The 25,618-nt window shown below is 36.1% G+C and overlaps 2 protein-coding genes across 7 annotated transcripts in view; one reads left to right on the plus strand and one right to left on the minus strand.

The window, feature by feature from the left end:
* The window catches only part of PEX1 (peroxisomal biogenesis factor 1), a 43,319-nt gene extending 18,312 nt beyond the window's left edge, over positions 1-25,007 (plus strand). For 3 of the 4 annotated variants that reach the window (XM_023226737.1, XM_023226740.2, XM_023226738.1), the window contains 17 exons: positions 95-198; positions 2,017-2,099; positions 4,305-4,437; positions 5,060-5,156; positions 6,534-6,704; positions 8,238-8,392; positions 9,346-9,535; positions 9,753-9,919; positions 11,614-11,748; positions 14,980-15,044; positions 17,404-17,546; positions 17,637-17,740; positions 18,895-19,071; positions 20,515-20,745; positions 22,116-22,313; positions 22,604-22,734; positions 24,510-25,007. In XM_023226737.1, coding sequence (XP_023082505.1) covers positions 95-198; positions 2,017-2,099; positions 4,305-4,437; positions 5,060-5,156; positions 6,534-6,704; positions 8,238-8,392; positions 9,346-9,535; positions 9,753-9,919; positions 11,614-11,748; positions 14,980-15,044; positions 17,404-17,546; positions 17,637-17,740; positions 18,895-19,071; positions 20,515-20,745; positions 22,116-22,313; positions 22,604-22,734; positions 24,510-24,594 — 2,369 coding nt within the window. In that variant the 3' untranslated portion in view covers positions 24,595-25,007. Of the gene's footprint in view, positions 1-94; positions 199-2,016; positions 2,100-4,304; positions 4,438-5,059; positions 5,157-6,533; positions 6,705-8,237; positions 8,393-9,345; positions 9,536-9,752; positions 9,920-11,613; positions 11,749-14,979; positions 15,045-17,403; positions 17,547-17,636; positions 17,741-18,894; positions 19,072-20,514; positions 20,746-22,115; positions 22,314-22,603; positions 22,738-24,509 lie in introns of those variants that run through there. The other variant, XM_023226739.1, reaches the window with a different exon arrangement.
* Positions 18,839-25,618, minus strand: part of GATAD1 (GATA zinc finger domain containing 1) — a 62,596-nt gene continuing 55,816 nt past the window's right edge. For all 3 annotated transcript variants that reach the window (XM_023226745.3, XM_023226744.3, XM_023226742.3), the window contains one exon: positions 18,839-20,774. The gene's annotated coding sequence lies outside the window, so the exon portion shown is untranslated. The remainder of the gene's footprint in view (positions 20,775-25,618) is intronic.

Below are 25,618 nucleotides of genomic sequence, written 5' to 3' on the forward strand. Positions count from 1 at the left end.
GCCTTTAACTTAAATAAATTTGACATTTAAAATCTTAAATTATTTCATCTCTGTTTCAATACTAACTCTGCATTTATTACTTTCTTTTTAATAGGGCTGAAGGAATTTTCTCTGAGCATAGTTCATTCTTGGGAAAAAGAAAAAGATAAAAATATTTTTCTGTTGAGTCCCAATTTGCTGCAGAAGACTACAATACAAGTAATAGCATATTACTGAATATTTAATAAAACACTATTTGTTACATATGATCGATAATAAAGTATGAATTTCCTTGTAACATCTTGCATTGTGAAGTGTATTAAAAACCAGGTAGGAGTAAGGAATAACTTGATTTAAAATATTTTATTTTATGGCCGGGCACGGTGGCTCAAGCCTGTAATCCCAGCACTTTAGGAGGCCGAGATGGGTGGATCACGAGGTCAGGAGATCGAGACCATCCTGGCTAACACGGTGAAACCCCGTCTTTACTAAAAAATACAAAAAACTAGCTGGGCGAGGTGGCGGGCGCCTATAGTCCCAGCTACTGGGAGGCTGAGGCAGGAGAATGGCGTGAACCCGGGAGGCGGAGCTTGCAGTGAGCTGAGATCCGGCCACTGCACTCCATCCAGCTGGGGCGACAGAGCGAGACTCCGTCTCAAAAAAAAAAAAAATTATTTTTTTCTGTAATCTCTTTAAGGTATCTGTACAAATTATTGACTTATCCTAAATTTAAAAATGAATGCCTTCGCACAGTTAAGTTCCAAGAATAGAGTTGATCGTGTTAACTGGTAAATGGATCATGATTTAAAATTCTTCTAGGATTGAAACAAATGAAAACGTAGTTTTAAGGGTTTGATTTTTTAAATTCCTACTTTTATATGCAATTTTACTGTACAACCCATCATATTTTGACAGTTCTTAAATTTGCAACTCTTCAGAAATATTATCAGATCACTTTTCTTTGTTTCCATAAGTTTTTTTTTTTTTTTTTTTTTTTAAAGACAGTGTCTCGCTTTGTCGCCCAGGCTGGAATGCAGTGGCACGATCATGGCTCACTGCAGCCTTAACCTCCCAGGCTCAGGTGATCCTCCCACCTCAGCATCCCAAGTAGCTGGGATCACAGGCACATGCCATAATGCCTGGCTAATTTTTGTATGTTTTGTAGAGATAGGGTTTCACTATGTTGCCCAGACTTGTCTTGAACTGCTGGGTTCAAGCAATTGTTCTGCCTTGCCCACCCAAAGTGGTGGGATTACAAATGTGAGCCACTGCGCCCCGCTCTTCTAGAAGTATTTTAAGAGTGGTCTTTTTTTTTGAGATGGAGTCTCACTCTGTCACCCAGGCTGGAGTGCAGTGGCACCATCTCGGCTCACTGCAATCTCCACCGCCCGGGTTCAAGTGATTCTCCTGCCTCAGCTTCCCTAGTAGCTAGGATTATAGGCAAATGCCACCACGCCTTGCTATTTTTTGTATTTTTAGTAGAGACAAGGTTTCATCATGTTGGCCAGGCTGGTCTTGAACTCCTGACCTCAAATGATCTGCCCTCCTTGGCCTCCAAAAGTGTGAGCCACCACACCCAGCCAAGAGTGATCTTTTTACAATATTATTTTTTGATTAGGATATTCATTCTTGTCATTATAAAGCTGAAGATACTCTAGTTATTTAGAATTTCAGTGTTTTGGAACTAGACATTGTTCCTTTATTTTTGAAATATTATTGAAGGAATACCATTTGGAGAAGATACAAATGTAAGAACTGTGAAAGGATTATTGTGACATAAATCAAAATTATAATAAAAATATATCTGTAAAACGTATTAAGGCAATAATATTCTTTCTGCTTGTTGACCATAAATATTTATGTTCCCTGGATGGGTACATTGTTATTGTCAAGGGTGTTTAAATAATGATCTTGCATGCATAATTTATCTATTCTCTCTGGTATAACAGAATCAGCAATTTAGTTTTCTGGGACCCGAGAAAAACGTGCAAAAGACATACTTTGAAATGTAAAACTGATTTTTCCTTGCAACTATAGGTCCTTCTAGATCCTATGGTAAAAGAAGAAAACAGTGAGGAAATTGACTTTATTCTTCCTTTTTTAAAGCTGAGCTCTTTGGGGTAAGGAGTTATGGCCAAACTAGCATGTATTTAGAGACGTGTTTTAATATTATATCTGGCAGAGTTTTCAATGTAAATATTAAAGTAGATGTTAATATCAATAAGTGATCTTACTAATGCATTAGTAGATATAGATATTTTTTCAAGGATTGTCTCCATCTTCATGCCTAGCTTAAATTTGCCTTGTCTTCTTTTTTTTTTTTTTCTTCATTTTATGTTTTTATCCATCCCTGGTGGTAGGGGATAACCTTGTCTTCTTCAATAACTAGAAGTCTGAAGCTTATTAGAAATTTTACTTTGAGAATTGATTGATGAGAAGAAAGCAACTAGATATCACCTGGATCATATATGCTTGAATAAAACAATAATTCTTAGAACAAATAAATACATTTTAAAAGTTAAAGCCAAAAACATTAGTTAAATGTTTAAAAATATTTCAAATTAAGTTATTCCTTCACTGTCTTGTATTACTGTAATAATTTGGATTATTTGTGTTTTTCTCAACTTTTAAAGCAAATATTTAAAAAATTCCTCTTTTGATTCAGTAGGGCTAGATTAAAATATAAAAAATATTTTTAAAACTCCTCTTAATTTCCATATTTCTTATATAATATGAGAATCTCTTATAAGCATTACCTCTTAGAAGTCTTCACAGAAGCTTTGGTAGATGTAGTAGTGGTGATTTGATTTCCTAGAATGGTATAATCTGTAAATGTTTTAGTAAAAGCATTAAACCATAAAGGCAAAATGTTTAAATATAGCACAGTGTTTATTAATATAAAATAAAATCTTTTTTTTTTTTTTGAGATGGACTTTTACTTTGTCACCCAGGCTGGAGTGCAATGATGCAATCTCATCTCATTGCAACCTCCACCTCCCGAGTTCAAGCAATGCTTCCGCATCAGCCTCCTAAGTAGTTGGGATTACAAGCATGTGCCACCATACCTGCCTAATTTTTTGTATTTTTAGTAGAGATGAGGTTTCACCATGTTGGCCAGGCTGGTCTCAAGTGATCCACCTGCCTCAGCCTTCCAAAGTGCTGGGATTACAGGCGTGAACCACTGCATCCTGCATAAAGTAAAATCTCTTCAGACTCTTATGTGATCACATAAAGTGGCAGGCAGTCACAGTCTAGAAGTAGTTTAAAGTTCATGTTTGTATAATGTAATCTACAGATTGATACTGGATTTCATAGGTAATATTTAAGAGGAAATAAATTTTTGTTATCCTCAGTACTTCAAAAGCACCCATTTATGATTATGTTGATTACTAAATTAAATCATTTGAAGGTTAGAGGTGTTTTTGTGTGTGTGTTAAGATTCCTTAAGGAGTTCTATTAGGGCAAAACTTTCAGTAACTGCACATTTTTAAAGTAATAAAACTAATTTTAAAAGCTTGGAGGCCGGGCTCACACCTGTAATCCCAGCACTTTGGGAGGCCAAGGTGGGTGGATCACCTGAGGTCAGGAGTTTGAGACCAGCCTGGCCAACATGGTGAAACCCTGTATCTACTAAAAGTACAGAAATTAGCCAGGTGTGGTGGAGGGCAGTTGTAATCCCAGCTACTTGGGAGGCTGAGGCAGGAGAATTGGTTGAACCTGGGAGGCGGAGGTTGCTGTAAGCTGAGATCATGCCACTGTACTCCAGCCTGGGCGACAGAGCAAGACTCCGTCTCAAAAAAAAAAAAAAAAAAAAGGGCTTGGATTCAGTTTCGACATTAATCAGTATACTTTCTCTCAAGTAGGGGACAATTTCTAAGATTTTAGTCTTTTAAAATTTATTAACTAGTCTGAGCATGGTGGCTCATGTCTATAATCCCAGCACTTTGTGGGGCAAAGGCAGATGGATCCCTTGAGCCCAGGAGTTGGAGACTAGCCTGGGCAACATGGCAAAACCCCGTCTCTACAACAAATGCACACACAAAAAAACCAGTCAGCTGGGTGTGGTGTTGCATGCCTGAAGTCCCAGCTCCTCCGGAGGCTGAGGCAGGAGAATCACCTTTGCCAGGGAGTTTGAGGCTGCAGGAAGCTGGGTTCACGCCACTGCACTCCAGCCTGGATGACCCAGCAAGCCCCTTTCTCAAAAAAAAACAAGATATAAAATAAAATTAATTAACTATACTGGGAAGGCAAAATTCAGCATTTTTTATAGTTAAATTTTATCCTGCTTCAGTCTTTTATCATGTAACCATGTATATCTTTTACAGAGGAGTGAATTCCTTAGGCGTGTCCTCCTTGGAGCACATCACTCATAGCCTCCTGGGACGCCCTTTGTCTCGGCAGCTGATGTCTCTTGTTGCAGGACTTAGGAATGGAGCTCTTTTACTCACAGGAGGAAAGGTAAGTGGTTAAGGTGTGTTCATTTTTCTGTAACATTTAATAACTTTTTGTTTACCTTTCTTTGGGTTTTGACCAGGTATTATATAGGGTTTATACGACATATGGAAAGCATTCATTTATTCACTAATATTTCTGTGTGTCTGCTTTTAGGTGTTGGGGGAGTGATGATGAATAAGAGTGATGTTCTCCATGCCCTTTTTCTGTGTCAATTGATACAATTATATGGTTTTTCTTTTTTAGGCTATAAGGTGCTGATAGGGTTGAGTAACTTACAAATGTTGAACCAGCCTTGCATACCTGTGATAAATACCATGTAGTTGTGGTGTATCATTCTTTCTACATTGCTGAGTTTTATCTGCTAATGTTCTGCTGAGCTTTTGTCCTTTTAAGTTTGAAAGTGATTGGTTTGCAGTTTTCTGTTTTTGTATTGTCTTTGTCTGGTTTTGCTGTCAGTGTAAATCTGGCCTCATAAAATGAGTTGGGAAGTATTCCCTCTTCTTCTTTTATTTTTCTGGAAGAGACTGTATAAAATTGAGGCTGAATCTTGGTGGTTGCCATAACGACAGAAACTATTTCTGTGACTGAATATATTGGGAATTCTTATAAAGCAATTATTTTCTAGGGAAGTGGAAAATCAACTTTAGCCAAAGCAATCTGTAAAGAAGCATTTGACAAACTGGATGCCCATGTGGAGAGAGTTGACTGTAAAGCTTTACGAGGTATGAATATGGTAACACTCTACATAAATCCCTTTTTCATTAGAAAGACAGGAATGTTATAATTAATGCTATCAATCTAATAAATACACCTATCATCTAGTCTTTAACTTTTCTGTTCATCATTTAGTCATTGAAATTTCTTAGAAATTTTAAGTCTTTGGCTTTCTAATGTTTTTGATAAAATTTCTAAAACTCTCCATATTTGATGGAGGCCTATTTTTTTTTTCTAGCCAGAACTCTTTGTAGACTACATTCCTGGAAGTGCTCACTGACACCACTCTGAAAAATTAGTACTTAGAATATACTCTAATTGGTATAAATGATCTCTGAATTGCTATGGGAAACTGGGAGAATGGTCGCTTCAGGAGAGAGAAAGTAGGAGGCTATGGACTAAAATAAGGAGAATTACAGTTTACCATAGAACACTTTTGTACTTTTAAAGTCCTTAACATTTACATTATTATGTATTCAATTAAAAATTTTTTTTTTTTTTTTTTTTTTTACTTTGAACAGTCAATTTTTCCCCCTTGGGTACCTCTATCATATAGTTCCAACTAATCATGAACTTGTGTGTTTCCTGTTCTTTGTAAATTTAAACTTTGTAACTCACCAGGAAGTTTGAAGCCAAATTTGTGATTCAAATATAGCAACTCCAGGATCTCTAGGCAGATGCATTTGCATTTGATTTTACACGAATCTTGATCCCTTACTCTCACTTATGTTTTCCCACATCCTACTTTTTTTAATTTTGTTGTAGGCCATCTAAAATTTTCAATGGGGTGAAACGGGGTATAAATGAATACATGCACACAGAAATTATAGCAGCATATTCCTTTTCTTTTTTCTTTTTTCTTTTTTTTTCTTTTTTGAGACAGTCTTGCTCTGTCGCCCAGGCTGGAGTGCAGTGGTGTGATCTCGGCTCACTATAGCCTCCATCTCCCAGGTTCAAGCAATTCTCGTGCCTCAACCTCCCGAGTAATTGGGACTACAGGTACATGCCACCACACCTGGCTAATTTTTGTATTTTCAGTAGAGATGGGGTTTCACCATGTTGGCCAGGCTGGTCTCAAACTCCTGAGCTCAAAGTGATCTGCCCACCTTGGCCTCCCAAAGTGCTGGGATTCCAGCATAAGCCACTGCACCTGGCCTCCTTTTCTGAGTTTTATAAAATTTGATACTTTACTGCGCCCTTTGAGACTGTATTAATTGAACCATGTTAATGATGAACAAGTTTTTGTGATTGGTATATTAATAAAATATAGATCAAATTTTTATAGTTAAATCAGTATTGAGCTTTTCTAATGCTTTCGAAAGGACAACCTGAACTTTCCCAGCACTGAAATAATATTGAAACCATTTCATATCTTCTGTATTAAGGAAAAAGGCTTGAAAACATACAAAAAACCCTAGAGGTGGCTTTCTCAGAAGCAGTGTGGATGCAGCCATCTGTTGTTCTGCTGGATGACCTTGACCACATTGCTGGACTGCATGCTGTCCCGGAACATGAGCACAGTCCTGATGCGGTGCAGAGCCAGCGGCTTGCTCATGGTAAATGCATCCACCACTGGCTTAAGGTCTTGTTCTTTTGTCAGTCAGCATTTTTAGTCTTAACAATAAATCTACTCTCTTCAGAGAATAATATATGTGTTATGTTAAGTGTTGTGTTTGAGGCCCCTGATAGCATTCTACAGTTGTCCTATAGACCGTATTAGCAAAATTGGTAGAGTAAAAACAGTATGAAAATTCTGCAACTGCATGCTTAGTCCTTTAGGGTTTTTCATTCTCCTTTACTTACTGTTTAATTTACAGATTTACTCTTTTGTTCATTTGACAAATATTTGACAAACGCTTGTGCGCAGTCTGTATTCTCAAAGTCTAGGAGAAAAAGAAGGGTGAACAGTGTTAGTACAGAACGATACTAATAATGATGGCTACTGTGTATGAGTAGCCAATCCTTTCTTGGCTTTCTTGGATTGCTTTGTATTCTGCATGAAGATATTCCCTGGGCTTTACAGGCCAATAAATGGAAATTCAGAGAGATTAATTTGACCAGGGTGACCAACAAGGAGGTGACAGAATACACTGTGCGAGAAGTATACACAGAGTAGTGTAGGAGCATATAACCTATACTGGGGTTGATGTGGGATAAGGAGTTATCAGGGAAAGCTTTTTAGAGGAGTTGATAACTGAGCTGAGTTTTGATGGAAGAGTAGAAATTAGTGTGAACCAATTTCATGCTAATAAAGAAGCAAAGGAAGCGTGGTCTATAAGCAAAAGCACAGAGATATAGGAAGTAATGATACTTTGGGGAATAACCTGTTGACTGGAGCTTAGAATGCAAGGAGAGGAGTGCTAGGGAGGTGAGATTGGAGGGTTTGGCAGCATTGACTTGCTTCAAGGTTCTTAAGAACTGAAATAGATATAAAATGCAACCAAGAGTGGCTTGGATTATATTACCTAGTGTGTTAATCTCAAAATTTGAAATCTATAGTATCTATAGGACTGGTGTTACTAATCTTACACTCGATCTGTTACTGTTCTTATACTAGATCTATTAGTCCAGAGTTTAAGGGAGTGCTGCAAATTTCTAGGTCAGGACAGGACTCGGATGTACGTTATTAATGCCGATTTCAGTTCTGACCTTCTCATATGAAACCTTACAAGACCTGGGGTAGGAAGAGATTGTTCTGGAAGTCATAGGAATATGAGCTATATTTTAACAAACAGAATACAGTATGGAAATTTATCACCCTTCTAGAATATTTATTTCAGAGACAAATTTTTATCATTCGTTCATTTATTTCATAAGATCCATGAGTAGGGAACCTCATTAGACATTGCTCTGAGTATCTGGTCTGAGTTTGCAGTACCTCTTGTGCCTCCATTAGATTTATTAGATCCTTGATAGACAAATCAGGGAATAACTAGATGGATTCCTTTTTTAAAGACATGAAAGAGTGATACCATACATATTCCACCTTAAAGGTCAACCTTAGAGTATCATTATTTTTAATGAATGTATAATTTTTAAATTTCATGTTTATTTTTCCTAAGCTTTTACACTATATTGCTTAATTCCAGCTTTGAATGATATGATAAAAGAGTTTATCTCCATGGGAAGTTTGGTTGCACTGATTGCCACAAGTCAGTCTCAACAATCTCTACATCCTTTACTTGCTTCTGCTCAAGGAGTTCACATATTTCAGTGCATCCAACACATTCAGCCTCCTAATCAGGTAATACACTATTTGTAAGGATTATTGAATTATGTCCCTTTTCTAGAAATTATTTTTCAATTTTATTAGTAATTTGTGGCTTTAAACTTATGCTTCTATTAATTATCTTAAGGATATGTAAGTCAACATTTGGTGCATGTTGTGCTAGAGGCATAAATTATAATTTATAGCCACCTGAAATGTTAGTATGCACTTTCCAAGAAAATGACTTTTTTGAAAATGGTATTTCTTTGAATGAGAAAGAACAGAGAGAAATAGATAGATGGCTTTTAAACACTTCATTAATTAAACTTTTTTTTTCCACCATCACATAATGGCACTTAGTCCCCTTTGGGAACTCATGAGGGTTTTAGTGGCACTGAGCTGAAAGAAGTATGTTCCAGGACTGGCAAACATATTTTAAATTCTTAAAAAATTTCACCTAGCATCTACCCTAAATATTCAGACCCTGTGCTAGTTAACTGCTATTGAAGAACAAAGGTATTATATATATTATTAAGGATAATAGAATGATATTTGAGATATTGGTCACTGAATATGTTTTTAGAAATAAGTTTTATAGGAACCAAAACAAAATTATTAAAGGAACCATGTATTACTAAAAATGCTTCTTATTGGAGAAAGAAATGACAATCATTTATTAATGTGATTTTTTTACAACCTTATTGAGATATAATTTAACTACAACAAATTCACATAAAGTGTACAATTTGATCAATTTTAACATATGTAGATGCCGTGAAACCATCACCACAATTAAGGAAACAAACATTTTCATCACTCCAGAAGCCTCCTAGCCCTTTTACTACCCATCCCTCCCAGGCTCCATCCCCAGACAACTACCAATGTGCTTTCCGTCACTATAGATCTGTCAACCTGATTTTCTCCAAATATACGTTCTAAAATATACAGTTGAATAAAATTGGAAATTTGAATTTTGTGCTTTTCTTTAGGAACAAAGATGTGAAATTCTGTGTAATGTAATAAAAAATAAACTGGACTGTGATATAAACAAGTTCACCGATCTTGACCTGCAGCATGTAGCTAAAGAAACTGGAGGGTTTGTGGCTAGAGATTTTACGGTACTTGTGGATCGAGCCATACATTCTCGACTCTCTCGTCAGAGTATATCCACCAGAGAAAGTATGTTTTACTATTAAAACCTGAACTTGGAATCTTCTTTCTATTGTGGAGAAATGTAATTGTAGTAAGACAAGAATTAAATATATTCCATTATAGTATTTGAATAAGCAGTTATTTGAGTAGAAAATTAGTGTTTCCAGCTAAAATGATGGCATATTTTGAAAATTCATATAGTGAAATATAACTACTAAAAGAAATTTTGTTTATTTTTAAACAGAATTAGTTTTAACAACACTGGACTTCGAAAAGGCTCTCCATGGATTTATTCCTGTGTCTTTGCGAAGTGTCAACCTGCATAAACCTAGAGACCTGGGTTGGGACAAGATTGGTGGGTTACATGAGGTTAGGCAGATACTCATGGATACTATCCAGTTACCTGCCAAGGTATGTTTAAAAAAAAAAAAAAAGAAAAAGTGAATACTTACTCCCAGAAGAACCACTGTATTATTGGCTTTGGCTTTATGTGTTAGCTTGCCCAGTCTCCATGTGAGTCAACAAGTGTTTACTGAGTTACCAAATAAATATCTGACACTATTTTAGGTACTTTAACAAATTTTTATTTTATTAATTAATTTTTTATTAGAGTTGAGACCTCACTGTCATCTAGGCTGGAGTGCAGGGGTACACTCACAGCTCACTGCAACCTCGAACTCCTGGGCTCAAGCAATCCTCCTGCCTCAGCCTCCCCAGTAGCTAGAACTACAGGCATGAACCAACATGCCCGGCTAACTCTTTAATTTTTGTGGAGACAAAGTCTTGCTATGTTGCCCAGGCTGACAGATTTTAGTGTGTATGATGCAGTCTTTGACCATAAGAAACTTATAATAGAAAGCTGAGGTGACAGTTACAGTAAATACATTTTGATGTATAATTCTGTTTGCTTTAATCATTCAAATTGTAGTAAAACAAGATGAACTGTCTGCTGCGATTTGAGCAGAAATGGATAGGAATAAACTAGGAGGTAGAAGAGTTATCAAGGTTAACAGGACTGATGGGTGAAGCTAGATTTCCAGACCTGGGATGAAAAGCAGAGTTGGCAGGTATAGACGAGGCAGATAGCAGGATACAGGAGACAAATGTAGATTGTTCTTCAGAAGATCAGATGGTAGAGTCTAGGAGGTAGTGTGTTTTAATCAGAAATCTGAGAGGCAAAGATCATTGCATACGATCAGGGACCCGTGCAAAGGAGTGAGAAAAAAAATATGGGTAAGGACCCTGGGTTTCATGTAACTGCATGACAACTCCTGGGCACAGTGGCCACTGGAGCCTGGGACATGCTGATTGCAGCCCAGGACTATTAAAACCAGTGTGAGAGAACATGGGCATGGAGGTACTAGCTAGCAGGATCATGATCCCAGTGCTGGGATTGGGTGGGCATCAAGCATTAGTACATGGAGATTCAGTACATCCAGATACAGTACATGGAGACTATATGCGTAACTGCTGTGTGGGCTTCTTTCAGATTAGAGCAGAAGTAGAGGTGAGTGGGAATATTCTCAATAGAGGGAACTAAATAGGCATACCTAATAAAGGAGACCAGGATGTTGCTGACAATAGCCTCATGTTTGGCTCACCTGTTCAAAAAGTCCTCTTGTTCTCGAGCAGTGGTGCTTTAAAAGGTAATTTGAGAAGCAGTCAATTATTTGTTCAGCCTGGAGACTCTTGGGATATTTTACCATCTTTGATTGAAGAGATTTGAATGTACACAGCTCTCATAACTTGCCCCATGAAGCATATCCATGAAAGGCACTATACTTGTTAAAAGATTGGTTTGTACTTTTTAAATGTAGTACTTCTAATAAAACAGGAAACATAGAAAGAAGTTCTGATGCAGTTATATGCATTTTATATAGAATGTGTTCTTAATTGGAAAAAATTTGTAGTAGTTCCTTTGAGTTCATTTATAGTTTTTAGTAGGAATTTTATTTTCTACTGTTGTACTTGCTGTTACTGAAGAAAGGTGGTGGTGATTACTATCTGAATATTTTTTTCTATACATTGATCTTTAGCTGCTACTTAGTCATTTCTGTTTAGACTTGAGCTCTTTTTCATATTTTTTTTGTTTGTTTGTTTCTCAGTATCCAGAATTATTTGCAAACTTGCCCATACGACAAAGAACAGGAATACTGTTGTATGGTCCGCCTGGAACAGGAAAAACTTTACTAGCTGGGGTAATTGCACGAGAGAGTAGAATGAATTTTATAAGTGTCAAGGTATGTTGTCCACTTCTTTTTTCATTGAGGCAAAATTTACATAAATGCAGTTAGCCATTTTAAAGTGTACAATTCACTGACATTTAGTGCATTCACAATGCTATACAACCACCACCTCTTTCTAATTTCAAAACTTTTTCATTCCATTCCTTCTTCCGCTCATCCCCTGGCAACCATTAATCTGCTTTTTGTCTCTATGGATTTGCCTTTTCTGTTTATTTCATATAAAAAGAATCATGCAATATGTCACCTTTTGTGTCTGGCTTCTTTCACTTATGTAAAGTTTTCATGGTTCATCCAGGTAGTAGCATGTATCAGTACATCATTCCTTTGCATGACTGAATAATGTTACCATACTTTGTTTATCCATTTATCAGTGGTGAACATTTGAATTGTTTCTACCTTTTGACTATTATGAATAATGTTACTGTAAATATTCATGTACAGATTTCTCCATGGACATGTTTTTATTTCTCTTGGTCATAAACTGAGGAGTAGAATTGTTGGGTCTTAGGGTAATTCTCTAACTTTTCAAAGAACCACCAAACTGTCTTTCACACCAACTGCACCATTCCCACTAGCAACGTGGGGGGTTCCTGATTCTCCACATCTTTACCAACACCATTATGTTTGTCGATTGTGGGCTAGTCTCACATTTGGAAAGCTAGTAGGAACAGCAATCCATCTATTAAAAGTTTGTGTGCGGCTGGGCGCGGTGGCTCACACCTGTAATCCCAGCACTTGGGAGGCCCAGGCGGGCGGATCACAAGGTCAGGAGATCGAGACCATCCTGGCTAACATGGTGAAACCCCGTCTCTACTAAAAATATAAAAAATTAGCCGGGCGTGGTGGCGGGTGCCTGTAGTGCCAGCTACTCAGGAGGCTGAGGCAGGAGAATAGCACGTGAACCCGGGAGGCGGAGCTTGCAGTGAGCCGTGATCACGCCACTGCACTCCAGCCTGGGCAACAGGGCGTGACTCCATCTCAAAAAAAAAAAAAAGTTGTGTGAAATTGAGTAATGAGCCACCTCTCTCATAGGGCTTATTATGGTCTTGCTTAAGGCAAATCTTCATGCATTGTGAACAGAATTATACATAAATACTCAGATAAAAGGGCAAACTATTCTTATAGGGAGTAGACAACTAGAGGCTGGAGACCATACTGAGGCAAGAAGCTGGGGTTTTTATGGTTCTGTTACTTTTGACTATATCTCACCCTTACTTGGTCAAAGTGAGACTAGGTCTAAGTTTTTTTCAGGTACAAGGTGAGTGTGGTAATTAAGAGGCATGCTAGCAGATCATTTTGGGTAATGCTTCACAGTTCACCACTGGTGTGTCATTGTGGTCGCAGATCCAGTATCTTAGCTGTATAGTTTCAGCACATCAGCAATATTAGTTTAACAAAGGGCAATTAGATTCCAAGACAAAGGAATCATGTATTATTCTAGCCTTACTCAAACTTGATTTATAAACCAGTTTAGTAATTTATTTATTTTTTCTATATTTATTTTTATTTTTTTGAGATGGAGTCTCACTCTATTGACCAGGCTGGAGTGTACTGACGCAATGTTGGCTTACTGCAACCTCCGCCTCCTGGGTTCAAGCTATTCTCCTGCCTCAGCCTCCCGAGTAGCTGGGGTTACAGGCTAATTTTTGTATTTTTAGTAGAGACAGGATTTCACCATGTTGGCCAGGCTGGTTTTGAACTCCTGACCTCAAGTGATCTGCCCGCCTTGGCCTCCCAAAGTGCTGGGATTACAGGTGTGAGTCACAGTGCCCAGCTCAGTTTAGTAATGTATAACTGGGTTTTACCCAGTTGTAAATTACTCTTTTATCATGTCTTTTTGTGAACTGGCAATGATGGAGAAACACTAAAAGTGCCAGGCTGTTGCCTTGTTCCTGTTATTTTTGCCTTAGTTATTTCTTTTTTCTTTTTTTTTCTGAGACTGAGTCTTGCTATGTTACCAGGCTGGAGTGGAGTGGCGTGATCTCGGCTCACTGCAACCTCCGCCTCCTGGGTTCAAGTGATTCCTGCCTCAGCCTCCTGACTAGCTGGGATTACAGGCTCCTGCCACCGCACCTTGTGAATTTTTGTATTTTTAGTAGAGACGGGATTTTACCATGTTGGCCAGGCTGGTCTTGACCTCCTGACCTCGTGATCCACCCGCCTCGGCCTCCCAAAGTGCTGGGATTACAGGTGAGAGCCACCGTGCCCGGCCTTGCTTTAGTTATTTCTTGTTCCCTCCTCTAGTACTATAGTTCTCTGACCGTACTGAGGAAATGTAATTAAGTATTATTATGTCAATAGATATCTATGTGGTTGAATATTAGAAATTCCTTATTTTGGTCACATATCCTGATCAGTAGTTGGTCTTTTGGAGATAGTGATTTTTCACTACAGATGACTTTAGGACCTATTCAGTTTTTTTTTTTTTAAGATCCCAATTTAAGGAAGACTATTCTCATTATTGATTTTGCTATATGCAGGGAAGTTTATTTCGAAAGGTTTTTCAGTTGGCTTTTAGGGAAGATTTATATATTATCTTTTTTTTTTTTTTTTGGACTTTTCCCATGTTCTAAAAATGATATATTCTTTAAATCCTATGCAAATACATTGTTTCAGTAATTGAAGATGCTGATTAAAGTCATATCTCTACACATTTTTAAAATTTTAGATGGAACTTTGTCCCTTCTTAAACCATTCACTTATTCACTTGAAAAAAATGATTTATCTAATACTTACGTGGCAGACACTGTTTCTGGCACAAGGGATTCAGCAGTGAACAAAACTGCCTTTTTGGAGTTTACATTCCACTAGTGGAGAGTGACAATAAGCAGACAGACACATTCAGTATATAATCCACTGTCAGATGGTGATGGTAAGTCCTATGTAGGAAGAAAAGCAGGGTAAGGAAGCTTAGAGTAACTGGAGTGAGTCATAGATGGACTTGTCAGAAAAGGGTTTCTGAAGAGGTGGTATTTGAGCAGAGATCTAAATAAAATGAAGCAACAAGCCATGAGAATATCTGGGGGAAAATGTTCTGGGCAGAAGAAACACCAAGCATAGAACTTGTGGTATGTTATTTATTCTAGCACACATTAATTTTAAAAATGTATAAAAGACATCCATTTAATCATATGAAAGATTTCCATGATTCATTTAGTCAGAAACCAAATTTATATTTTCTTTTTAAATAATTTTATCTCAACTCTAATTTTATTTTACCCATAGGGGCCAGAGTTACTCAGCAAATATATTGGAGCAAGTGAACAAGCTGTTCGGGATATTTTTATTAGGTTGGTTCCCTATTAATGTTTTTAAAGTAACTGACTCTGTTATTATTTATCAATCAGTGCTTTTTTTGGTCTTGTTTTTTGAAGAACTGATATTTGAAACCTGTGGTTTATGTGAATTATTAATAAGCTAGAGGACGTGGATTCTCTATTTCACCAAATACTACAAAATATTTTAGATATTAAATTTTGGAAATTATTTGGTTTTGTATTTACAATAGAAATACTCCTCAAAGTGGAATCGAAGTAGTTATTCAAAGAAATCTCTTCTATGAAGCAAATAATTGCCCCTAATTTATCTCTAAATGTTCTAAGTTCTAAATTCTTTTTTCCCCCAGTTTCTAATTTATCTCTTATAAATCAAGATTCCATCTGGCCAATTTAATTTCAGGGAGTGTAACTATTTTGCATATATTAAAAAACTGCATATGAATACAGAAGATGGTATGTAAGGATGAAAACAATTATTCAAATGTGATAGCATTATGGGGAGTTTTAAAATAAAAGTTACTGTTTTATTCTTCCAAAAATGTTATTATAAAATGTACACTTAAGAGTATATATATAAAATACTTATGCATCTTAAGGAAGAATAATAAAATGAATACTTCATGTATTCACCACCCAGTTTACCAGGAAAAAGCATAAACAAAATAAACCTCTTCTACGTAATTCCTGGGTTAAAGAGAGGTTACAGTGGAAAATATTTGGGAGCAAATGATAATGAAAATACTATCCATTAAAATTGTTAGATGTTGCAAAACTGATTTCAAGGAAAAGTTATAGCCTTAAATGTTTAGAAAAGAAAAAAGGTTGAAAGTTAACCACTTATGTATCTATCTCATGAAATTAGGAAAATTATAGATATACACTAAAAAATAGGTTAAAAGGGAAATAATAAAGATAAGAATGAAGTTTAATGAAACACAAAACAGAGAAGCTCACAAAGCCAAAATTTATTTTTTGAACACTGTCTAGCAAGTTTGATTAAGAAAAAAAAAAAAAAAGCATGAATAAACAATTTTAGGGATAAAAAGGGAACCATAACTAAAGATATCCCAGAAATGTAAAAGATAATAAGGGAATATTATGAAAATATTTATGCCAATACATTTGAAAACTTAGGTGACATAGACAAAAATAAAACTGACCAAAACTGAACCAAAAATAAATAAAATCTGCGTAGTCCTATAACTTAGTAAAAAAATTGAGTTAGAAAAGTTAAAAAAATCTTTACACAAATCAAACATTAGACTCAGTTTTCTAGGAGAGTTCTGCTAAACATGCAAGTAGCAGATAATTCTGGTCTATTTTTGGCCCCAGAAGATATATTTTACTTGCCATGCATTTAATGAGATAGCTGCTGGTTTTTTTCAATCACCATGACAGGTGTTTTATATTAGGTGTTATTCTCCAGACATCTAGTCCACCCGTTGCCAGAGATGGAATATTCACTTCTTTAGAATTAAAATTTGTTAATAAATTACTAAAACTAAAAGTCAAAGTTCAAATTATTAGAAAAGTAAAAGAAAATATATTTTTTGGGAGGCCAAGACGGGTGGATCATGAGGTCAGGAAATCGAGACCATCCTGGCTAACATGGTGAAACCCCGTCTCTACTAAAAATACGAAAAAAAATTACCCGGGCGCGGTGGCGGGCACCTGTAGTCCCATCTACACAGAGGCTGAGGCAGGAGAATGGCGTGAACCCGGGAGGCGGACCTTGCAGTGAGTGGAGATCGCGCCACTGCACTCCAGCCTGGGCGACAGAGAGACTCCGTCTCAAAAAATAAATAAATAAATAAATAAATAAATAAATAAATAAATAAGAAAATATATTTTTTTAATAGAGAGCCCTTACAAAACAGTACCAGCATAATGAGCTTTCCAAATTTTGAATGGGCAAAAGAAATGAATAGGCATTTCACAAAAGAAGTAAGGGTGGCCAATAAGTATATATTAATATAAAAATGGTTACTTGTAATAGAAATCAAACAAGTGTTTGACTTACTGACCAAGAGTCAGATTTTTGTTTTGATCCCTGTTAGTCTATCCAGAAGGCATGGGTCTTAATAAACACCTTGACCTCAGCAGTTTACTGAATACGAGGGCAATTTCACATACCTTGCCTTTTTAAGGGTTTGTTGTAAAGATTAAAATAAATACATAAATATATATAAATACATTTATATGTGTTTATATATAAATACATACAACTTGCCTTCTTTAAGGGTTTGTTGTAAAAATTAAAAGAAGTACATAAATATATATAAATACATAAATACATTCATATATATATATGAAATCACTTTGAAAACTATGAAGCCTGATTCAAATATGAAATGTTGTTTGTTTTTCCCAGAGCACAGGCTGCAAAGCCCTGCATTCTTTTCTTTGATGAATTTGAATCCATTGCTCCTCGGCGGGGTCATGATAATACAGGAGTTACAGACCGAGTAGTTAACCAGTTGCTGACTCAGTTGGATGGAGTAGAAGGCTTACAGGGTAATAATTATAAATACAGAAATAGAATGTTATAACAAAATGTCATCATGTCATCAGATTTTAGTAAAAAAGAGTTCTTTTTTCCTCTAGGTGTTTATGTATTGGCTGCGACTAGTCGCCCTGACTTGATTGACCCTGCCCTGCTTAGGCCTGGTCGACTAGATAAATGTGTATACTGTCCTCCTCCTGATCAGGTGACAATTTCATATTTAGAGTCCAAAACCCAACAAATGCTACACTCTTTCCTTGTGAGCTTTACTTCTGCCAGGTAATGGCAATTGTCCTTAAAAGACCAGCTTTCTTAGGGAAAAGCTTTAGCCACTGTTTGCTCAAAGCATAAAAAGATTCTGAATTAGATGCAAAGCCTTTCTTTGGCCCAGTGCAAGTCTGAAAACCTTGTAATCCTACTGTGTTAGCTGATTTGGGGAAGAAAATGCAAGAAACCTAAAGTATTATATTTTCACATTCTCTTCTGTTCAAAGATTACATCCATTATCCTGTCAAAAAAAAAACTCTGATACAGAATCAAGCATGTGAATCGTAAGCATGTAAGCAGGTTTCAGAGAGATAATTTTTCAACTCTTCCTAGTCCTGTGTTGTTCCAACTCCTATTCTCCAATTTAGAAGCAAGCAAATAAATGAATGAAAGAACAGATAGACAAATGAATAGTCAAAGGTATAAAGTATCTGAATATATGTTACATGTAGCTATTATTTACATTATTTAGATCTCCCTTTTGAAATACCTTCTTGGCACACTTGCCTAAATCTAGAAAATAACCACTGTGTGAATAAGAAATTACTTACACTGAATATTTTGTAGGTTTTTGCTTTTTTCTTTTTCAGACAAGGTCTCACTTTGTCACCCAGGCTGGAGTGTGGTGGTACGATCACAACTCACTGCAGCCTGTGTCCCAGGCTCAAGCAATCTTCCTACCTCAGCTTCCCGAGTAGCTGGGACCACAGGCGCACGCTACCATGCCCAGATAATTTTATTTTTAATTTTTGTGTAGAGATGGGGTCTCCCTGTGTTGCCCAGGCTGTTCTTGAACTCCAGGGCTCAAGTGATCCTCCCACCTCAACCTCCCAAAGTATTGGGATTACAGGTGTGAGCCACCATGCCCAGCCTTAACAGTGGTGATTTTCATTCATTTTCCTACATATATTATTTATGTTGGGGAAAAAGTTCCAAGGAAGATAAATAGTAGGCTGTTGGTACATTTCTCAACTTATTTATAAAGCTTTTTTAGATATATAAGGTTAATTTATGAAGAAAATCATAAGACACACAATTTAAGATAATATTTTTAGTATTTTTAATTTGTTAAATAAACTTTTCTCCCTTCAGGTGTCACGTCTTGAAATTTTAAATGTCCTCAGTGACTCTCTACCTCTGGCAGATGATGTTGACCTTCAGCATGTAGCATCTGTAACCGACTCCTTTACTGGAGCTGATCTGAAAGCTTTACTTTACAATGCCCAATTGGAGGCCTTACATGGAATGCTGCTCTCAAGTGGACTCCAGGCAAGTTATATGAGGAAGTTGTTATGACATTTTATGAATGATAAGAGAAGTACAATGTCAAAATTTCAACCTTAAAAAAATGCTATTTTTTAAACAACTTTGGTAAAACTGTATAGAAGTGTAAGTTTACCTTTAGTTGAATGTTCCATAGTTGGAATATGGGTTTTGCAGAGAATTTATAATTATGAAGAGTTTGGTGTCTGTTTCTTTAACATTACCTTAATATTGGCAAAAACATGTTGGTGTTTGCGAGGATATTATTTAAATTAGGATACCATGAATTAAATATTACAAACAGAAAAATAATTAGAGTTTTTAGTTTTTTTGTACTTTAACTTTAAAAAATAATTAAAGCTGTTGTTTTGAAGCTCAAATTGTCCCAATCTGGCCAATAGGAGCCCCTTTTGTATGGCTCCTATATCTTTATGACATGTCCTCATCATTCTTGAATCACTTCCTCATTTCCAGATACAGTAAGTTATTCTTGGCCAGGTGTAGTGGCTCACGTCTGTAATCCCAGCACTTTGGCAGGCCAAGGCAGGAGGATCATTTGAGCCTAGTTTGAGACCAAACTATGGTTACACAAACTATACCCATTATGGACAATAGAGTGGGACTTGTCTCTACGAAAAATTTAAAAATCAGCTGGCCATGGTGGTGCACACCTGTAGTCCTAGCTACTTGGGAGAGGCTGAGGCAGGAGGATCACTTGAGGAAGTCCAGGATGCAGTGAGCCATGATTGTGCCACTGCACTCCAGCATGGATGACAGAGTGCGACCCTGCCCCCAAAAAAGAAAAATATTCTTGGTTTATCTTGTACTTTCTGTATCCCAACCCTTGCATCAGCCTTTTCTCTAAAGATAGTATTATGATTTTAACATTTACAGTAGATATTTGAACTGTTACATTGTAGACTTTACCATATATTTTCTAGGAAGGATTATTCTATTACTCTTCTTTACCACATTTGGTTGGAATGTCTACAGAGCCTACAGTTGCTAAATCAGATACTCCCTAAGTTTTTGCTATTTTGGCAGGCCACTGAAGTTCTCCCCTCTCCCTTTACTACCAGAAAGATGTGTATTTGTAGAGCTCTCTATAATGAGAAAGCACTCTATAACATGTTGATTCATCATTTTGGAGTAGAAAAGTATGAATGGAATGTCAGAGACATAAAAATAAAGCCCAGAGGTCTGAGTCTTAGCTTCATTACAGACTTCCTTGGGGGATGGTTGGTAAATTATCTACACATTCTATGTTATCTTTATATTTTAATAGTTAAATTTTTACCATGTGCCTCAAAACCATTAGAGAATTAATGAGTTTTTTGAAAAATGCTTCCTAGTTTCTTGTATTGCTCTAATAGAATGCTATGTTATTATTTATTTCTGAGAGTAAAATTGTTTACGTCTTTAAACTGGTTGTCCTTTTGTGTATTTTAGGATGGAAGTTCCAGCTCTGATAGTGACCTAAGTCTGTCTTCAATGGTCTTTCTTAACCATAGCAGTGGCTCTGACGATTCAGCTGGAGATGGAGAATGTGGCTTAGATCAATCCCTTGTTTCCTTAGAGATGTCCGAGATCCTTCCAGATGAATCAAAATTCAATATGTACCGGCTCTACTTTGGAAGCTCTTATGAATCAGAACTTGGAAATGGAACCTCTTCTGATTTGGTATCTTGTGCAGTCGTCATTATGCAGTTCTGAAATATAAAGCTACATGTTGGTGTAAAGTTGGAGTCATTTTTCTCCTAACCAGCCCCACATATTCTTCCTGGTTGGTTGGTTCTTCAGTAAAATAGTTTTGTTTCTTGCTTACACTAATTGGTAATTTGCATTCCTTGTTAAGATTTTTAAGACAAGGCTGGGAGCAAGGAACCAAAGTCATGCATGGTTGTGATTACCTTTGGTTTCTTTGAGGTTTCTCTCTCTTACCTAGTGGTTTTAAAACATCTTTAGGAGCAGTTCCATTTTATAGTAAACTTAAATTCTATTATCATGAACAGTTGAGGATAATGAATAATTTGATACAATAATGTAAGAAATTCCTGAAAACAAAATATTATCTGTGATACTTTTGCTGCAAAGTGTAAGCACAGTGAAGGATGCTAATAATGTTTCAACAGGAAAGTGTTTTGATTAAATGTAGGCAGTATCACTGTTCTTCTACTAGCATTCAACATCTCTTCTCAAAATTAACAGTGGTTCACTGTAATTTTATTGGTACATATAACATTTGTACATGTATTTGGTTATTTATATGTTTCCTGGCTTTTTGTACATTTACTTTATTAATTTAGGCTTTTTTTTTTTTTTTTTTTTTTTTTTTTTTGAGACAGTCTCACTCTTATCACCCAGACTAGAGTGCAGTGGCACAATTATGGCTCACTGCAGCCTTGACCTCCTGGGCTTAGGTGATTCTCCCACCTCAGCCTCCTGAGTAGCTGAGTATGCCACCATGCCCAGCTAATTTTTGTACTTTTTGTAGAGACGAGGTTTCACTATGTTGCCCAGGCTGGTCTCAAACTCCTGGGCTCAAGCGATCTGCCTGCCTTGACTTCCCAAAGTGCTAGGATTACAGGTGTGAGCCACTATACCTAGCCTAACTCAGACTTTAAAAATATAAAAGCAATTCATTTGTATTCCCTAGAATAGTAAAGTGGTGGTTTAATTTTAGTCTTTAATTCTGTTTTTTATTTATTCTATCTAGAAATGTCCCAGAAACTTAGTATAAATTTACTTTCTGAAAACGAAGAAACCTGTCCTTGGGCATTAGTGTGTTGGATTTAAGCCACAAAGTTAAAAAAACCTACCCTGTGTTATGGCAATTTTCGCTCGATGGTGGTTCTATAACACAGGTATCAGTGAACCTTTATAGAAGAGGAACAGCTTTTCAACTTGCTTAATTTCAGTTAATTAACATGTATATTTATCCACGTTAATGTTTTATTGCTTAAAATGTTTAATTTTTATCTTTGGTAAACACTTAGTTTCTTCTCTCCCCCCCTTCCTTCCATCTTTCATTACTACAATTTACCACGCAGAGCTCACAGTGTCTCTCCGTACCAAGCTCCATGACTCAGGATTTGCCTGGAGTTCCTGGGAAAGACCAGTTGTTTTCACAGCCTCCAGTGTTAAGGACAGCTTCACAAGAGGGTTGCCAAGAACTTACACAAGAACAAAGAGATCAACTGAGGGCAGATATCAGTATTATCAAAGGCAGATACCAGAGCCAAAGTGGAGTATGGCTTTTTCCCCCTCATTATAATTGTTAAAACTTCTTAAAAATTGTTTCACCCTTTTGATATGTATTTCTTTGACTTATAAATGAGCTATATTTATAAACAAGGGACCAGAACACATTAACTCAGTCATGGTTGTGTGCTTCCTTGCTTTCAGTGTTTCATTATCTTATAAGGAAGAGAATGTATGGTCTCTTGAAAAAACTGACAAAAAGAAATAACAACTGGAATACCACATTTTTTTTCACATCCCTAATTTAACTCTTTATCAATTTCTTTTTTTACTTAAGGAGGATGAATCCATTAACCAACCAGGACCAATTAAAACCAGACTGGCTATTAGTCAGTCACATTTAATGACTGCACTTGGTCACACAAGACCATCCATTAGTGAAGACGACTGGAAGAATTTTGCTGAGCTGTAAGTAACAAATTCTGTTTTGGAAGTACAGCTACTACTATAAGTGACATAGTATTACACTTAAACCTTTAAAGTTCATGTTTAAAATTAAAAAAAATATTTTGAACATGTAAAAGCCAATTCAAAAATATGTGTCGTATTTGCATTTAAAAATCCCAAAATTTCAGAAGTACAGAAGTCAAAATTGAGTTTTCATTAACCAGTTCATTTGATTATATTTGAATTATTCATAATAGACTCATTTAATTTTAGTAACTTTGGGCTTAGTGCAGTGGCTCATGCCTGTAATCCCAGCACTTTGGGAGGCCAAGGCAGGTGGATCACCTGAGGTCAGGAGTTCAAGGCCAACCTGACCAACATGGGGAAATCCCATTTCTACTAAAAATACAAAAATTAGCCAGGTGTGGTGGCATGCACCTATAGTCCCAGCTACTCGGGAGGCTGAGACAGGAGAATTGCTTGAAGCCAGGAGGTGGAGGTTGCAGAGAGCCAAGATTGCACCACTGCACTCCAGCCTGGGTAACAGAGCAAGACTGTCTTGCTAAAAAAAACAATTTAGTAACTTTGAAGAAATAAGGAAAATTAAAAGTTCAAAGTGATTCTAATGTCTAGTTTATAAAATTTTGTTATAAAAACACCTGTTTTGCCTTCAAAATAATTTATATTAATATTTTATTCATCTCAAGAACATATAAATACAGATTTATTCATTTGTGGACCACAATTGTTACACATTGGATTTAAAGGATCCTTGCAATTGAGTTTATGACCACCTATGAATCTGAGACCAATGGACTGGGAAGCATTCTAGGTCAATGATTCAGTGTAATTCAATTTAAGAGATGTTTATTCCTGGTCTTTAGAAGCTGCTGCCCTTTGTTATCTAATTTTGCAGTACTTTGCAGTATGTATGTATGTGTACATAAGTTAGTGCTATGTATTAAAGAAGAATCAGAAAACAGAGGTAAGGAAAAATAAGGAAACAAATTTCCCTTAACCCCACCACCTCCCAAAGCATATTTGTTTATATGCTTATATATTTTTTCCTATTCTGATAAGAACAGTCTGTACATATTGCTATATAGCAGTCCCCCTTTATCCACATACATCCTGAAAATTGTTTTACATTTTAAATGTTACTTTATTGCTTTTAAATGTAATTTTATAGTGTAGCTATGCCACAATATCCAATTTTTAGACATTTAAATTGCTCCCAGGCAATGTGGTAATGAACATTCTTGCAGCTGAATATATGCACATATCTAATTGTTTCACTGGGATAGAGGCGGAATTGTTGCATAACAGGGAGTTCACAATTTTTAAGGCTTTTGAAATGTATTGCCCAATTGCCTTCCAGAAATAATGTACAATATATATTTCAATAGCAGTATGTGAGAGTGCTAGATATACTGCACCATCACATTGTGTGTTGCAGTATTTTTCTAAACTTAGCCCTTTTGATTTTAGAAAAATGATATCTTAATAATTAACATTTATTTGATTAAAAGTGTAGAAGTTAGAATTTTTCATATTATTCATTGTCATTTGTATTTTATCTTTTCTAACTTGTCTCTTCATCCCCTTTGCTCTGTTTTCTATTGGAATGCAACTTTATTTGTAAGAATTCTTTTTAATTTCTGCGACTGGCATTTTTTTTCTCGTTTGTTATTTCTCGTTCATTTCTTAAAATATAATTGTGTTTGCCAACAATCCATTATCTTTTGTTTTGTGATGGTGGTATTTACACATATTAAATTATCTCTTTCTTTTTTCAGATATGAAAGCTTTCAAAATCCAAAGAGGAGAAAAAATCAAAGTGGAACAATGTTTCGACCTGGACAGAAAGTAACTTTAGCATAAAATATACTTCTTTTTGGTTTTGTTTTGTTTTGTTTTTTGATGGCTTGTGCATATGTTGTAACAGGAAAAAAACGGTGTCTGTAAATTTCTTCTTAATTTAACAAATGTGGTTAATTTATAAAATCACAGATTGGCAAATGCTATAATTAGGTAATGATCAGGATTGAGATTAATACTGTAGTATAAATTAGGACATTTATAACAGATTCCATATTTTATTTCCTATAAATAATATTAGCCAAATGGTGGAACTAATTTATTTCGTTTGAGGAAAACATAATAAAGAATGTAATTAAATTTAAATTTCTTGGAATTCCCAGTTGTATATTCATCATCTTTGTAGCATTTGACAAATTTTATGCTTAGCAGCTTCTTCACTGTTTTGAAATAAAATATTCTATTACCTACTGATACAATTATCTGTTCTTTGTAGATCAAAAATTGTGAAATTTACACATAATTCAAATGCATTTAATTATCTGCTCAACCAGAAATGAAATCACATCCCCTAATATATTATATCCAGCTCCAAGCCCAAGATATTTAAATGACATCCATTCCTCTCCTAGTTCCAGTTATAATTTTATCTTGATATTCTCTCATATATGAACTAAATTATAAAGTTAGCCACCATCAATACAATCTGTGTATCTAATATCTAACTATATAGTAATGGGGTAAGGGAACAGCAAAAAAGAGAACATTAATCAAAATATACAAATAAGCCTGGGCAACACAGTGAGACCCCATCTCTTAAAAAAAAAATTAGCCATGCATGATGGTGTGCTTCTAGTCCCAGCTACTTGGGAGGCTGAGGCAGGAGGATCACTTGATCCCAGGAGGTTCTGGTTCTAAACCAGCAAAGCTCAGAATCCCAGGGGATAGAAACAAAGACTTTGTGGATCACTAGGATAAAACTGAGAAGCACTACCCCCTAATGCACTTTGTTTCTCAGTTCTTTGATGACATCACTGAGCTGACATACCTGCCTTCTTTTCACCATAAAGTGAGTTTCATGATCAGA

The sequence above is a fragment of the Piliocolobus tephrosceles genome, chromosome 8 (genome assembly GCF_002776525.5).
Source record: "Piliocolobus tephrosceles isolate RC106 chromosome 8, ASM277652v3, whole genome shotgun sequence".
Classification (NCBI taxonomy): Eukaryota; Metazoa; Chordata; class Mammalia; order Primates; family Cercopithecidae; genus Piliocolobus; species Piliocolobus tephrosceles.